Source organism: Delphinus delphis, chromosome 19 (assembly GCF_949987515.2).
Source record: "Delphinus delphis chromosome 19, mDelDel1.2, whole genome shotgun sequence".
Taxonomy (NCBI): Eukaryota; Metazoa; Chordata; class Mammalia; order Artiodactyla; family Delphinidae; genus Delphinus; species Delphinus delphis.
Window position 1 is genome coordinate 26,360,932 of NC_082701.1, and position 16,705 is coordinate 26,377,636.

The following is a 16,705-nucleotide window of genomic DNA, read 5'->3' on the forward strand; positions in this document are numbered from 1 at the left end:
CTACTGGACCCAGCTGCCTTCTGAGCTCACAAGTTCCAGATCTCTCTTCTCCTAAATAAGTATCTTGCTGGGAACCCGGTGGCAAATATGAGTGGAGAAAAAGGACCTAATTTAACCCAACGGGATGGAGTAGAGGGTGGTAAAGAGGAGACCTAGGGGCTACAGGTAGGTGCAGAGGAAGTCAGACAGGACTGGGCAGGCAGTGTGGGCTTGGAGACGTGGAAGTCTTTCTTCCTCTTAGCTTCATGGTTCCTGTTCACCACCACCACCAAAATAGAGTGCTCCAGACCTATCACTACCAAACTCCAGTGCCGGCCGTCTGCCAACACCCCCACCCCCAGCAGCCCCTTGAATCAAAAGATGGGGAAACAACCAATAGAAGAAGCCCACAGAGCATGCATCAAGCCACTTTGTAGTCAAACAAGTTGCTCCTGAAGGTTAGAACCCTGCCCTAGCGTTTGTTTGTTTTCTCCCCAGCCCTCTTAAGCTCTAGGTCACATCAGCCTTGGGGAACGTCCTTTGCACAATTCAAGGAAAACCAGCTTGGATCTCCTCTTGGCAAGCTTTGTCTTCGTGAATAAGAGGCTGCTGGTTAGGGCAGCTTGCCTGGCTCCCGGGGGTGCGGAGGGGGACTTGTGCAGGCTCCTCGAGCAGGTGGGGCCCCAGGTGGGGCAGGAGGCAGGGCAGGGGGCAAGCGGACCGACAGAACTCGGATACTTGATACAGTGATGTTTGATCCTGGGGAACTGGGCAAAAGGGAAAACGAAGGAGAAGTTGGTCCTCCTCTCCAAATAATTCCATGCCTAAGGCATTTGGTCTCCATCCCTTGCAGGTAGGAACAGGGTCCCCCGAACCTTTCTGTCCAATCCAAAGCATAAACCAGAACACTGTCTTTCTCAGCTTTGAGCTGAGGGTGAGATGCCCCAGCTACCCCTGGCTTCGTCTTTGGCTGTTTCACGGACACATCAAGCAGGACTTGGACTCTGCACACTGGGCCCAGATTCTCTTCCCCCTTCAGCTCCCTTCAGCCGCCTGGTCTCTGCCCAGCACTGGCCCTTTCCTGAGCACAGACCTGCGCTTTGGTTCCCGAGCGAGAGGGAGGGTCAGAGCAGTGACGTTGTACACATGCTTGGTTCTCCCCTCCCTTGCAGACCAAACTGCAGTGGTTTACTAGGCATCCGCCTCCTGCCTGTGCTTGCTGCCTGCCCCACCTCCTAGCAGACACGCCTTCCCCTGGGCCCTGGAAGTCAGCCAAATGGGACCCCACCAAAGGAATGTGAGTTCCAGAACCGAAGACTCCTAGCTTCAGCCCCATCCTGACCCTGCTCCGCCTGTGTCCCCCTGGCCTCTTGGGCTTGGCCAAAATGGTGGTGCACAGAGTCTGGTGCATTTTGTTGTGGCCCTTATAAGGGTTGCTGGGCCAGTCCCCCTCCGTAAAATCCATCAACTCATGCTTTGAAGCCCTGCTTGGCCAAGCGATGCCAGGGAAACATTTCTAGAAGGCATTTTGAAGAACAAAAGAAATACGCCAGCCAGAAAGAGAAGCCCCTAAATCCTAAACAAACTATGCTGAAGCAACAAGAATCAGAATCCATTCATTTGTTCGTTCATTCATTTGACAGATATTTATTGAGTGGCTACCGAGGGAATACAGCAATGAACAAAACAAAACAGATAGAAACATCCTGCCCTCATGGAGATTACATTCTAGAATTCAAGCAGAGGCCATGCAACCTCTACCCTAGAGAAAGACAGCAGATGGAAGGCAGCTTTTCTTCCTTGTCATCCACCCTAGAAAGCAAGCGTTCTCGGGTCAGGTGGCACTAATCTTCGCTGTTGGGTCTGCCTTGTTTTGCAGGAGTGCGCTACAGCCAGCAGGGAAACAATGAGGTCACTTCCTCCTCAACAATCAGTCACCATGGCAACAGCGCCATGGTGACTAGCCAGTCTGTTTTACAGCAAGTCTCTCCAGCCAGCCTGGACCCCGGCCACAATCTCCTCTCACCTGATGGTAAAATGGTGAGTACACCTGGGCCATTGTAGCTCTGGAGCTGATAAGATAAGAGGCAAAACAAACACAACTTCTCACAAGGCCTGCCTCAAACAATGAACCATTGTAGCCCCACAGGGGAAAATGGGGGCCGTCCAGAGTTGGAACGGAAAGGTAGAGCCGGTGACCCAGCCTTTGGCGGGTGGAAGAGGTGTTCGGTTTGAACCCAGCCAATAAATCTGACAGAGCCCTGCTCTCGTTTTATTGATTGAATGCCTCATAAAGGAGCAAAGCGGGTGGGACACTGTTTGTTTTGGGGCTGCCAGTGACATTTGAGTTGATAAAATGCTCATTCATCCCCCCCAACCCAGGGCCTCCAAAGCCAGTTTTTTAACCCAGAGAGCACCTCACTTTGAAACAAGCCCCCTCTTCCTCTTCACGCCCCCCTGGTCCTGGCGAGGAGGGTAGTTAAGTCAGGATTGAGTGGATGGCGGGAGGTGGGGAAGCTTCTGGCACGGGGGTTTTGAAGGACACTGGACGGCAGTGAAGATCACAGCACAAAATGGCAGGTGGGGTGGGGCGGTGCTTGCAGGGTGAGTGGGAAACACCAACTTTGAAGTTACAGTGACCCGGGTTCAAATCCCAGCTCGGCATTTAATAGCTGTGTAGCCTTGGGCAGGTTCTAGCTCTTTCTTTCTCATCTATAAAAACTAATAACACTAGGGTTGTTGGCAGAACAAAGGTGATAACACGAGAGGCACGGTGTTGGGGACGGTAAATATTCAATGAACGACAATGCGATTGTTGTTAGGTGAATGTCAGTATTATTCTCCCTAAATGAAGTTGTCTATACCCATAACCACAGCCCAGCCCCAGATGTCAGTTGAGCAGCCCCGCCCGGTGAGGAATAGACTAGTTGATGTTGAATTTTCGACGTTCTAATCCTCAAGCAACACAAGTGCAGCAGGGGAGGGCGGCTTCCAAGAGAACGCAGCATGACGACACTAGGAAGGGTAGAACGTGGAAAACTTGATTCTTTGGGTCATGCTCTGTGTTTCACAGGAGGGAGGAGCCGTGGGTTCCTGGCTTCCAAGCTCAAGGTGGAGCCGTATGCCTTCCTTCAAGGTGTCTGACCTAGAGGCGGGGGTGGGGGGTGGCGGGCAGGGAGCCGATGCCATTCTAGACCTTGACGTGTGTGCCCTGTAGGCAACACAGGAATGGTGAGTCACAGGTGACTGAGTCCCCAGCTCCCTGGAGGAAAAAACAAAGTGTAATATCCGAGGGGAGCGCCAGGCCTGGCCAACTCTAGTTTGGGGACTTGAGCTGATCAATCCCTGGTAGTGGTCTCTGCAAAAGGAAACAAAAGATCCTCCTAGGGGAGCCCTTTTGCAGCCCCCTTGCCCACCTCTCATCCCTTAAGCTTCTTCTTTGGCTGCCTTGTGAGACCCAAATAAGTTAAAGGATTGCCCAGACTTCCCTGGAGGAGGGGGGCGGGGCTTGCGGGAGAGATCTTGACTTCCCAGCGGAGGAAACAGGTCTCCTCTCCTATTGCTTGAAGGTCCTTGGGGTTTCCCTGTGAGCCCTCCCGCCCTTCCTCGTAACAAGCAAACTGCCTCACCCAGGCCGGGGCGCTCCAAAGGCAGCCGCAGGAGACGCTTTTTTCTTCCTCTTCTGCTCGGCAGCGCCCTAATGAGCAGTATGTTATTGGATTGATGATTGACCAAGACAGCACACCTCAACGTTAGCAAACACCTGGAAGCTTGTTTGCAGGGACCAGCTTTTCTCTAGTTTCCAACACCCTGGCTCATATGTTATGTCACTATCACTGGATGCCCAAATTCAAGAGTCTGTTTTCGGTTAATATATAACAAGCCCATCACAGATCCTGGTCCACCAAAGACAGGAGTGGAGTATGGTTTAAAATAACGCAGCAAGGGAACTAGTGTGTCCACGTCGTGGGTTCTGTTGTTTATCAGCCATAGGATGGACGTCGCTTAACTTCAGTTTCCTCATCTGGAAAATGGGGGATAACAACGCCTGCATCACCAGGGTGGTGTGAGGCTTGCCTATAACTCTGCCGTTTTGGGGATAAGACCCATCCAGGGAATGACAGTCTTCGTGTGCTGACCTGTGGTAGGATGTGCATTTGAAATCTTCCCACAGGGATTGGTTTTGGAAATAATGGTGATCCATTTGAGCTTTCTTTTGTTCTATTTGGCCCCCACCCCATGCCCAAATGGCATGCGTCCACAAAGAGCTGGCCAGGTTTCAGACTGCAGTCTGTGTCTGTTGAACCTTGTGTTTTAGAAAAGCACATGCTGGATACTTCCACAGTATCAAAGCAGTAGAGCTTAATAGTGAAAAGCTCAGGCCTGGAGGCAGATCGCCTGCTCTTCATGGCCACTGTACCACTTGGGCACATTTCTTAACTTCTCCAAACTTCCGTCGTCTTGTCTGCAAAGGAGAGTTAATAGTACCAACCTTGTAGATGGTAGGTGTGTGAAGCACAAAGCAAAGGACTGCAAAAGGCAGCGTTGATACCACTCAAACTCTCTGGATTATCCTGTGAGGATCATGACAGATATTCTTGGCAGCTCCCTGGCTTCCATCAGTCCTGAAGGCAAATAGAAGATGATGGTTGCGTTTTAGAGTGGGAAGGAGCTTGACCAAGGTGCCCCCCAAAATAGTAAGTGGACGGGACTTAAAGCCCAGCAGCACTGGGTTTGAATCCTGGCTTCCTCGCTTACGAGTCAGGTGACACAGAGCTGCTCTCACAACTCTTCTGAGGCTCACTTTCTTTCTCTTTTTTTAAAAATTTTTATTGAAATATAGTTGATTTACAATGTTGTGTTAGTTTCAGATGTACAGCAAAGTGATTCAGTTATACATGTATAAATATATATTTTTTCACATTCTCTTCCATTGAGAGAGGCTCAGTTTCTTAACCTGTACCATAGAGCAATAATCATAACGCCTTCCCTATGTGTGCCATTAACTACTGAGAACAATCAGTGAAAGCACTTTACAAGCGCGAAAACCATACACATTTAAATTGTTTTTATCATTAGCACCCACGTTTCTCCTTCACCGTTAAAACCAGACATTGAAATGGCAGAGATTACTGTCACTCCATTGACTTTCTCCAAAGGACTGCATTACTCAGGGCAAGTCTGAAGGCAGGTCACTGACTTTTTTTTTTTTTTTTTAATGACTCTGACATTTTGAAAAACAAGTCCAGCAAACAAGCTGGTTCTCTCTTGTTTGATGTGGTCAGAATTCCTTCTTGGTCATGTGACCCCTAACTCATGTCTTGATGCTCATTTTAAAAACACAAACAAACCTGTTTGGTTTTTTCTTTCTTTCTTTTTCAAATTCACCTTGGAAGCTATGGGGTTGATCAGAAGGGCAGGCAAGAGAGAGTGTCTTCCCCTCTGGGTGCTGGTGTGAGACCTATAGTCTAAAGAGCTCTGGGTCACAAGGGAAGGAAGAAGGAGAGGGCGACTCAAACATCTGATGTATGTATCCCAACCCTAACCCACCTGTCAGCATTCCTGATGCCATCAAGAATGTCTGAGTTATTTCAGAGTGAGGGGGGACAGTCCCTTTCTTAGTAATACTTCTAAAAATTATTTTAAAACTATAAATAGTAAGCTACTTTATCATGAATAAAAGTTTGTTGTGTGTATGTGTGTGTAAAACTGAAAACTTCTTATAATTAATGGAGAAACATTGGAAGCATTTCTGATAATACAGAATCAAAGTAAGTACATCTATTACCTCTGTTACTGGTTAATACTACTGGGAAAATTCTAACCAATGCAATATGACATGTAGACGTATTAGCACTAGCAAGGAAGAGACCCAATTAGCATTATAGGCCTGTGATGCCGTTATATATACACTTGGGAAAATGAAGAAAATCGATAAGGAAAAGACACTATTAGGAATAAATAGAAGGACTCAGAGTGGCCTTGGACAAAAATACACAAAACTCGGTAGGTTTCTCTTACTAATCTGTCATTAACATATAATGGTGAAACAGAGTAGGGGTACCTGGAGCCAAGCCTCATTTAGTAGCTTTGTCATTACAATAGTAGCTTCCTGCCCAAAAAAAAAAAAAATTTTTTTTTAAATGTATAGTAGAGATTTGGGAAAAGTAGAGAAGCCCAATCATGGCTGATCTCCCCCAGAAAAACCTTAGTAATAATTATCGGGTAAAAGTCCTCTGTAAAAAGTAAGAACTTGAATATTAGAGTCAGACAGACTTGGGTTTGAACACAAGAGTTACCATTTACTAGTTGTCGGATCTCAGGCGATATGCACAACTACTCTGGGCCTCAGTTTTGTTATCCGTGAAATGGAAATGGCAGAAGTATCTGCCTCGTGGCTCTAGTGAGGTTTGTGAGTTAATGCATGAGCAGTGCTTCCTAGAACCTGTACTCAGTGAAAGCTTCCCTGTGCTCCTGCCTGGGCCCTAATCTGCTACGCTAGGGAATCCCAGGGCATTTCTTCAGCTACTATTTTTAGCAATCACATGTCTTTAGCACCAATACTATAGAGGGCATAGAGCAGAACAGAGGATACTTTCAACATGAGCCAGAGACAATCACATAATACACATGGGCTGAGGAATCTCTAAGGCAAGCTAGTAATTCAAAGGTAGTCAACAAGCAGGCACATGAGGGAAGGGATTATGGTCAATATTACTTACCACTCCATCCTCTGTACCTAGAACGGTGCCTATCCCTCACTTGGTGCTTAATAATTGTTCCTGAATGGATGAATGAATGAATGAACCAGTGAATTAGCCGTGCCAAGGAATTGCTGAGCCACGTCCTTTTGGACACTGCTCTTTGCAACCCTGATTCTACTCATGCTGCTCTTGTTTTTTTCTCTCCAGCAGATCTCAGTCTCAGGAGGAGGTTTGCCCCCGGTCAGCACCTTGACGAATATCCACAGCCTGTCCCACCACAATCCCCAGCAATCTCAAAACCTCATCATGACCCCCCTCTCTGGAGTCATGGCCATTGCACAAAGTAAGCTCTGTTCTTGGTCAGAAAACTTGGGGGCAGGGAGAAGCAGCATGGGAAATGAGTCAACCTGATTTTAAAAAAACAAAAACAGAAGAACTAAAGAAGATCCCCTTAAAACTCACCCGACACTTGTAGGTTTGATTCAACTCGTTTCGTTCCTTATTTCTCTCCTCAACAAGATTTGGATTGTTTAGCCTAAAATAAGAGAAAATTACGGAACGGAGTTGAATCCTGGTCACAGCTCACCAGCTGTGCATTGTGGGTCAAATCATTGAAGCTTTATGAGGGTCAGTGTCCTCATCTGTAAAATGGGTTGGCAATCCAATGACCGTGTGTGTAGACATGCCTGTAAATCGATAAAGCATGAGTATGTGTAATATTGTAGCTTATACTTTTGTCTGGTGTTCATTCCTATCCCTAAGTATGTAGTGGGTTTTCTAGGAGGTTGGGTTGTGTTGATGTTTCTTTGTGTTGGCCAAGATGGAGCAAGACATGAGGGGCTTCCTTCTTAAAGGGGAATTTTGTGTGGTCGAACGAGACCTCCTTGGCCCACGGTGAAAACATACTGAGAAGGGACTCTGCAGGAAAGTGTCACAGCATCTCTGAGCCTTGACAGATTTAAGGAGAAATAGGTTGTGTATGCCCAGGACTGAAGACAGGGAGAGGGGTCAGGTCCTTCCAGCCCCAGCAGCTCGCATCCCACAGAGAGTCCATCCCCATCCATCACAGATGGGCCATTTCAGGCCACAGGAAGGCTGACACGGCTGTGCCAGTGGATGTCTCTCTCAGAGTAATAACGTTGATGTGTATTCAGCATATTTCAGCCTTACGGTAACAGCTCAGGCCAAGTCTTCCTTGTGACCCAGGGAAGCATCCCTGAGAAGTCTCGGGAAAGATCTAAGGGCAGTACATTGCTTACCTTTCTTTCACCCTGGGGATCACCTCTCTTCCTAAACCATCTCTAGTCAGGGTAGCAACTCAGATCACTTCTGAAGAGAAGGACTTGTGCTCTCCTTGAGGGCAAAACAGGGCTAGGCCCCTAGGAGACACAGGAGTTTACTGAATAAATCAGTGTGGCTCTCTCTGTCCTCAGCAGCTGGGAGATTGATGCCCTCCCCATTGAGTTCTGTAAAGCGAAGTGGGAAAGGAGAAGCCTTTAGAGAACTCACAAAATCAAGTATTTAAAATTTGCTGCCTTTTCACGGGGCCCTCTCCAGCAATATGGTAACCACGCTAGCACCAGGGTTTGAGAATGAGATAGGATAACTGAAACCAACTTGCTTACCTTCTAGATGATTTGAAAAGGCCTACGGATAAGATATCCCACCTATATTTTTACAACCAAAATGATACACAAACTGTCCCACTTACCTTCTCTCTTCACACATCCAGCTTTGGCTGACACACACAGTTATATATTTTCTTAGGCACTATCGGAATTAAAATTTTCCCTGGAGCTATTACATATTTTTCTGTTTTGTTCCTCCTAATTTTTCTCACCCATACTTCTCTACCTTCTTACAATAATCTTAATCTCCTACTGCAGACAGCCAACACCAGAGTACGTTGACCTTAGAAGGGTGTGTGTGTGTGTGTGTGTGTGTGTGTGTGTACTTGAAGCACGATGAGGGTCACCAGAAAACGTGGCTGAGATGCAGTGGTCCTACCCCATGGAGTGTCAGGATGAAGAATCAGTTACGAGTCCAAACTTGTACTGCTCTCCACACGACAGGCCAATAAACCGAGAGATGAGTTTTGGGGCAAGGAATAGCCAACTCCTGTCCTGTTGAGTATGTGAGCCCTGCCTGGCGACTGCAGAGGCCCAAGGAGAATGTGATAACAGATTACCCAGCAGTGCCAATTCCTCATTCTCTACTCACCTACTGGACTGGATAACATGCTTCTTAAGCAGGAATCAGTGCCCAGAAAACAGATGGAAAGGCCAAGAGTCACACTTCGCAGGAGCTCGAATGACATCAGTGGCTCTCCAACCTGGAATTGAGGCATATCAGGGTCACAGACTGTGTTGAAAATAAAATTCCTGGGCCTCACCTCTAAAGTGTCTGACTCATTAAGTCATGGGTGAGGCCGAGGAATGTATATTTCTTAAAGTGCTCCCCAGGATGATTCTAAAACACAGGCAGGTTGCAGAAGTATGCCCTCCACTGTCATCCACTCTAGACAGCATAATTTGCTTTTCTGGGCAGAGATTTCCTAAAAAGAGCAGTGGCAATGGGCTCAGGGAGATAACAGCAAATCCATGGGGCTTCCTCGGGTACTGAGACCTTACGGAGAAGGTAGGAAAGGGAAACAGGAGATCATGGTATCGGGTGAGACACTGCCTAGAGGAGAAGCCGAACCCCTGGGGAATTGGAGATAGCACTATTCTGAGCGCTCAGAGGACCCCACCTCCCCAGTCCCAGCCAGGAGAGCCAGGAGGGGGCTTATTCCTCTTCCCTTCTGCTCATGGGTCTCACCTTTTAGGTTTCTGATAACAGCATCAGCTGGGTTCTGAGCAGGCAACCGTTGAGGTCTTTGTGCTATCTCCACGGAGGACTGCCTCCTCCTGTGAACCTGCTTATGGAACCCTCTCCGTCTCAGGAAAGGCTCTCTAGGTGTCTTTTCCACATTTGCCTAAAAGAGACCTTTCTCTGGGATTCCTTCTTCATCACATTCTTCCCCCCACTTCCCAGAAAGCAAGGTCAAAGGAACCTTGGCAGTTCCAGGAAAGAGGTCGGGGTGTCTTTCCCCTGATCCTCACATCCCCACTCCCACCCTGCCTCAGGTGCCTTCCCCAGAGTCCCGCCCAGGGAGACGATGGAGGGTGGGTACCAGGGACCTGATCTTTGCAGTGCTGGCCCCAGTTCTAAAGAGACCTTAGGATACAGACACAGTACAGAACCACGGAGGCCCTCATCCTTCCAGAACAGAAAGCAACACCTACTGGAACTGCCAACCTTCAACTTACTACTTACTCCTTCCAATACCTGGTCCTTTTGAGGCCAGCAGCCCTGTGCTGCCAGATAAGATATACCCTTTTCATAGACTGATTGAGTTGCAGTGTTTTATCCCCTCTCTGTTCCAGGCAAGAGAATGAGCATCTGACCTCTTTCGGGTTTTGCGCAGCCCGCTAAATGAGGGGCTTCAGGCTCCATACCTCCGGGACTGTGGAGGGGGTTTTGCTTTTTATCCAAATGTGGGTCCCTGAACACTCCTGCCCCCTGCTGGACAGATATATCTGGGCAGTAATCTGCACCTTGGTGTGGATGCCTTTAACCCTGCTCCCTCAGAGCCAGGCATGGATGGAGCAGGCAAGCACAGGGCCCTGCAACCTCAAGGGAGCTAAGTTTGGGAGGTCACAGGACAACTTGGGGAGACTCTCAGGTCTCCTTCAGATCTGTTGAAAGCCCATTTGCATCCACAACTCGCTGTGGAATTTGAGCAAGTCAACTTAATCTCTCTAAGCCTCAGTTTTTTGGTCTATAAAATTGCTTTCTGTGCAGTCTCTTACGTAACAGGCTCAGCCCAGTGCCTGGCAAATAACAGGGCCTCCGTTGATGACCATTCACATCTGTTCACCTGTCCTCCTCCCTGAAGCCATCTCTAATCTTCCCTCTTGTTCACACAGGCCTCAACTCCTCCCAAGCTCAGAGCGTCCCTGTCATCAACAGCGTGGCCGGCAGCCTGGCAGCCCTGCAGCCCGTCCAGTTCTCCCAGCAGCTGCACAGCTCTCACCAGCAGCCCCTCATGCAGCAGAGCCCGGGCAGCCACATGGCCCAGCAGCCCTTCATGGCCGCTGTGACGCAGCTGCAGAACTCACACAGTAAGGACACGGGCAAGTCGGGGAGGGAGCCCAAAGGGACCTCAGCAGCCGAGCTCTTCCCTCTATGGGTCTGAAGCTTCTTGGAAGCTTATTGGTCTGGTCACTTTTCCCTACCTGTCATCAACAAAGCCAATGTCTCAAGCATAACTCTTATGCAGTGCTGTGCCTTTTCTGGTCCTCTTCTCTACCCCCAGGATTCCTGGGGGAAGATTTGATGAAGACAATTAAGGCCTATATGGAAAGGGGAGCTGGAGATAGAGAGTAAGGGTAGCTTAGATGTGGAGCGAACTCATGCCCCCTTTCCCACCCTGGCCCCCGCGGAAGACACCCCCAGTCAAGCACAGCCCCTTTTCCCAACGAGCCTCAACTTAGCCTTTTCAGTTCAAAGTTCCAGGCAGCTGTTACCAAATGATCAGACTTGGCATATAATTTGCCTCCTATTTGCCTTCTCTGAAACTGAAAAATCTTCCAGAGTCCCCACACCCTCCAATTTCCACACCCCAAACATCTCCCATCAAGAACCATGAACATGGGCAGAAAATACCGCCTACACATCATCCTGCACAAGGAATATTAAAGTTTCTGCCCACCACACAGAGGCTGCTTCCCACCTCCAATTTCTACACCTACCCCAAGTCTACCTTTCAACCATTTAGTTGCCACCCACCCCCATCCCCCGTGTCTCTCCCCCTACCCTCTCCTGAGCCCCAGACCCCCAGTCCTCTGGCCACGTCAGGCCGTAGTCCCTGGCCTCTGAGTTTGGGGAGAAATCATGGAAAGGATGGCTTCCCTGCTTCAAGCACAGTTACCACAGGGACACCAGGGACGTCTGTGGAATAGAGTGATAGCCTTAGGGTCAGACAGACCTAGCTGTCTGATTAAATCCTGGCTCTGAGCCTTACCAGCTAGGGAGCCATTGTTAAGTTCCCTAGCTACTCTCAGCTTCAGTTTCATCCTCGTAAAATGGAAATAGTGCGCATGTAGAGTGATTAGGGAAATGAAACAAAAATAGGTATGAACTGTGTTTGGTAAGCGTTAAGAGTTGTAAAAATGCAAGTGATTATTTATCAAGGGACTCCTTAATAGAAGGAGGCAGGGATGGGAAAGAGGATTTCAGTTTCTCCTCCGGCTGCCTCAGGCAGAGCTGTGGGTCTGAGGGAGACCAGCCAAGTTCAGCCTTCTTCTATGCTCGGGGCTCTATTCCCAGGCCTGCGGAGCTGGTTTCTAAGTACCATCTCACATTCCAATCACATTTTCAAGGCTTTAAAAAATCTACCACAGCCTGTAGCAGAGTCTGGGACCACAGGTGTACCACTGCCCTTCCGTCCAGGGCCAGTATGCTCCCCACTTGCCCCCACCCCTCACCTGGACAGGATTCCTCAGTGGCGAGGTCCGGGTATGACAGTCGGAGAGTGGTCACCAGTGACCTGTGGACTGCCATGGCCCAGCTGGCCTGGCTGGCTCTGAAGAGATAGCTCACAGTTGCCCCAGGCCAGGAAATAACCAGCCTCCCTCCAAGGGAAGGGCAGGCTGAGGCGTGGGGCTGTGACCTTCACCCCCATTCCCAACTGGAGGACTCCTTGGTAGAACAAGCTGGTCCCTCCCTCAAGGCCAGACATCCACATGCTTTCTGGGTTGGTCACGTGACCTGGAATTTCCATGACTCTTATGGACGAACTAGCGTGAGTCAAAGGTTCCAGACTTGGTGGACACATGCTAGAAAAACAAAAAGTGGGCCACATGCTCCTGGAGGCTTTCTTGGTATCTAGTCTCATTTTGTTCATCAGCCTTCATCTCTGTGTGATGTCATAAGGCATTCTAGCGCAAACCGGAACAGCCCAGAATTATACAAGTAATGACATCCGTGTCCATTTACAATTACTAATTAATCTACAGTTGCTAGCACGAGACCTGGCACTTGAGTCACGGCAGAAACAGTAGGCAAACAGGCCAGCTCCTTCATTTTGCCAGCTATTTAGAACTTTTTTTTGCCCTAAGTTCTCAGATGTACCACATATGCCTAAGGATCACTTGTTGATGCCCAGGAGTCTGATACTCTGTTGAAAGTCAGGGGGAAAGAAGTGCTCCCACCCCAGAAGTGCCAGCCACCACTGCACACCAGGCACTGTGCAAAGCTGCTGATCTATTTGGTATGAAGTGCTTTAAACACAAGCTCTTCTAATCCTATATCATTCCCATTTTAGAGGTGAGGAAACTGAGGCTGAGTTGATTAAGGAGCCAGGATTTAAACGCATGGCCGTTCTTTCTATCACATCGCACTGCCTTGCCAGACATAACCACCACCACCACCTTCCTTTTATCTGCCTGGGGAAGCAGGAGCAGTGGTGTGGGCTGGAGGTGGCGGGGGTCTGTAGCTATGCTCACGCCTGTGTGATCTACACGTTGATTTTGTCTTCACTCTGTCTCTCTAGTGTATGCACACAAGCAGGAACCCCCCCAGTATTCCCACACCTCCCGGTTTCCATCGGCAATGGTGGTCACAGATACCAGCAGCATCAGTACGCTCACCAACATGTCTTCCAGTAAACAGGTAATGCCGGCAAGAAGATGTGGGGGGAGGGGAGGGATGACTATGGCTACTCATGTGCAGAGAGTGCGGCAAGTGTGGACTCAGCCACAAGCGTGATCCTTCTGAGGCTCCCCTGGTACTTGCTAAAGGAATCCCTGAGGTCACAGGGCAAAGAAGATGGGCCACAGCCTAAAGGGGAGGGACTTATTGCTCCCCCCAGCATCCCTGACAAGAGCGCTAGAGTACTGAAGTTTTATCAGTTGCTAGAGACTGGATTACACAGAGCCTGTAGGCACTGAGATTGAGTATCTCCAATGGATTGATCAGTGAGCCACAGCAAAGGTATTTCCAAGGAGGGCTCAGAAAGTCAGACCCCCTGCGGAGTTCCCTGCTTTGCAAGAAGGATCCCTGAGGATTTCCCACCAATAGAGAAAGTGACCAGTGAGTCCTCAGGCTGATTCACCCAGTCCAGGACCCATGTTGGACCCCCAACGCTGTAAGCTCTAGAGAATGATGCAATTCTGCCAACCCATGGGGACTCCCCAGTAGACAGCCTGGCCTTGCCAGGGACCTGCATTTACTTGGTGTTTTACAGAGAAACTTAGAATCCACTTCCTGGTGCACTGAAAGTGGGGAATCCAGAGGCTTAGTCACCATGTCAGTTGATGACTAATGCCCACCTCCGCATAGAGGGGATGGGGAGTCAAGATGACCCACGCTGAGGCTGCAGCCTGGACAGCTGGACTGGAATGAGATGCCGAGAGTTAGAGAACAGGACAAGATGTCTGCACACAGGTCACAATTCCAGAGGAACACAATAGGACCTTTTAGTAGCTGGGGTCTGTGCAGTGTGGGAACTGTTTGGCCTTTATTGATTGCTAGATAAGTAGGTGGCAACCTTGAACTTCATGTCCGATGCTCTCGGCAGGGTTTGGTGCTGTTGACGGTCTTTTTTTCCCTCAAATCCCACCTCATCCAGCGCCGTGTGTTTCTGAGCAAGTTCTTTCACGGGCTCAGCCTTCTCTGTTCTTCCTCTGCCCCCATCTCCTCCTGGTCCGCCAGCGTCAGACAGGTGGGTTCAGTTCCTGGCTTTGCCACTTGCTTGGTGACCTTGACCTCGGTGAGCCTTCACTTTCTTCATCTCTAAAACAAGTCATAACATCTGCTTGTTCTGAGGATTTGATGATGTCGTGTAGATTAAGCGCCTGGCACATCTTGGATGCTGAATACAACGTAGGCATCCAGGCTCTGGAATTGGGGGTGTTGGGGAGGGAGAGGTGTGTGGGACCTGCTTTGCTACCCTTCTCTCACCCATTGGAAGATGAAAGGACAGCCCCCATCGCCCTGCCCTTCGACTCCCATGTGATTTCCCACTCTTTGTAGCAAGCAGGGAAAACATTTATCTGTGCTCACAAATCTCAGTCAGGGGGGCAGCCAGGCGCAGCAGCCCTGCTTGGGAATACCTTCCCCTTTGAAAGGTTTATCAATCCATCTGCCGCTTGGTCAGCCCTAGATGGGGCTGTGATTAATGATTCCTGTCTTTCCCAAGTTGACTTTGATGCTTGCTTGTTGAAACAAGTCCTCTGAATTCAGGAAATGGTCTCTTAATCAAAATGCTTCGAGATGCTCTCTGAGACTCTGCACCGGCCCCCAGCCGGCTTCTCCCCTCCACCGGACAGAGTGGCCAACCGACCTTGAAGCCGCCTGGACGGCCCTCTAGAACTACTGTGAAGTTGTTTCCGAGTCCCTGGACATTTCAGGAGTCTATGATGGACTCACTTCTAGGATGATGATAACATTTAGTAAGGATAAAACTTCATATAGCACTTTACAGTTTACAATGATACTTCTCATGAATATTATCTCACCATTTTCTTTTTTACCAAAACCTCCTAAGAAGTACAAAGAAATGAACTGAGGCTCAGAGATGCAGGGTCACCTGCCCAAAGTCACACAGATGATATTCGGGAGCCAAACTTCCGGACTTTGGTCTTTGATTCTAAATCCTGGACTCTTTCCACTTAAATAATACTTGTCTTCCAATACCCATCTTTAAAACACCCATGGTGATCGCTGCTCTTGTGGTCTTTACTGGTCAGGAACATGAGTAAAAATTAAGCCCACATACTGTATTCCAGTCAGGAAACTTTCTTCCTGCAAACTACAGGAGAAGAGGAAATAGGAAAGACAGAATGAAGTAAAAAGAGGGTAAAGATGCTGTCTCCTGGCAGCAGAAGGAACCCAAGGTGAAAAAAAGTTGTACAAACTCTGTTCCAAAGGCAAAGGGTCAGAAGTGAGTTCTGGAAGAGAATTGGTGGCATTCTGCTTTTTTGTTGTTTTAAAGTAGTATTTTCCAAAAAGAGTTTCAAGGCTATTGCTAGGAATCAGGGGCCCATGGCATGAGGAGAAGATTCCATGGTCAAATTTGTTGGGGAAACAGCTGGGCTAAACAGAAATCCCACAGGGCAGGGCATCTCAGAATCTTTCCTGTGCTGATGTGGGCAGTGAATAGAGACCCATACTGGGCAATGCTGCTTTAGAGACATCGTAGAATGCTAGGAAAAGCCAACAGGCCTGAGCCAATCCCAGCTCCTTCACCCCTGCTACACGACCTTGGGCAGTTAATTCATGGCTGTGAGACGAAGTTTCTTCATCTCTAAAGGGGAAAATCCCACCTCCCTCTTACAGAATATTCAAAGTGTCTGAAGACCATGCATAGTACAGAGTCACGTGCTCGAAGTGATAGCTTCCTCCCTGTTCCTACCCCCTTTCTGTCTGTGATCCTTTAGGAGACACCTTCCATTAGCTCCTTCAATATTTAACTCACTGCTTGGTCTGCATGTGATCAAACAAGGTTCTGACAATAACATTTCTCAGGGTTAGAACCGTCTCTCAAGCGCATCCTGCCTCTTGGGCCCAGGCTCCAGATCCCTGCTTCCCATTCTCCTGCTGGCACCAGGATGCCCTCTCACCCATTTCCCAGGAGAAAAGCAAATAGTTCAGGGCCTCTCAAAGCACCCAAGCCCTTTGTGTGTAGCCAAATGCCTGGGCTTTAGTAGATGTTCAGTAAATATGAATGAATGAATGAATGAATTCAGATCTAGCATTTTTTGACTGCCTCCCGTTTGCCACACAGCACTCCAGATGCTTGTCCATCTTAATTTCCTGGCTAATCCTCCCACCCATCCTGCGAGGTAGAAATTTGTATGCCTGATTTATAGAGCAAAAACCTGAACTTCAAAGATGGGGAAGAATCTGCCCACACTCACATGATGGTAAATCTGGAGTTGGAGTTCCAGACTTTGGTTCTTCTCACTCCACATCCATTA

General features: G+C 48.7%; 1 protein-coding gene across 10 annotated transcripts in view; it reads left to right on the forward strand.

The window, feature by feature from the left end:
- The window catches only part of HNF1B (HNF1 homeobox B), a 92,579-nt gene that overhangs the window by 29,657 nt on the left and 46,217 nt on the right, over positions 1 to 16,705 (forward strand). For 4 of the 10 annotated variants that reach the window (XM_059998473.1, XM_059998475.1, XM_059998477.1 and 1 more), the window contains exons 5-8: positions 1,859 to 2,019; positions 6,891 to 7,026; positions 10,652 to 10,846; positions 13,279 to 13,397. In XM_059998473.1, the coding sequence (XP_059854456.1) occupies positions 1,859 to 2,019; positions 6,891 to 7,026; positions 10,652 to 10,846; positions 13,279 to 13,397 (611 nt within the window). The remainder of the gene's footprint in view (positions 1 to 1,858; positions 2,020 to 6,890; positions 7,027 to 10,651; positions 10,847 to 13,278; positions 13,398 to 16,705) is intronic. The other 6 variants (XM_059998474.1, XM_059998476.1, XM_059998478.1 and 3 more) reach the window with 3 other exon arrangements.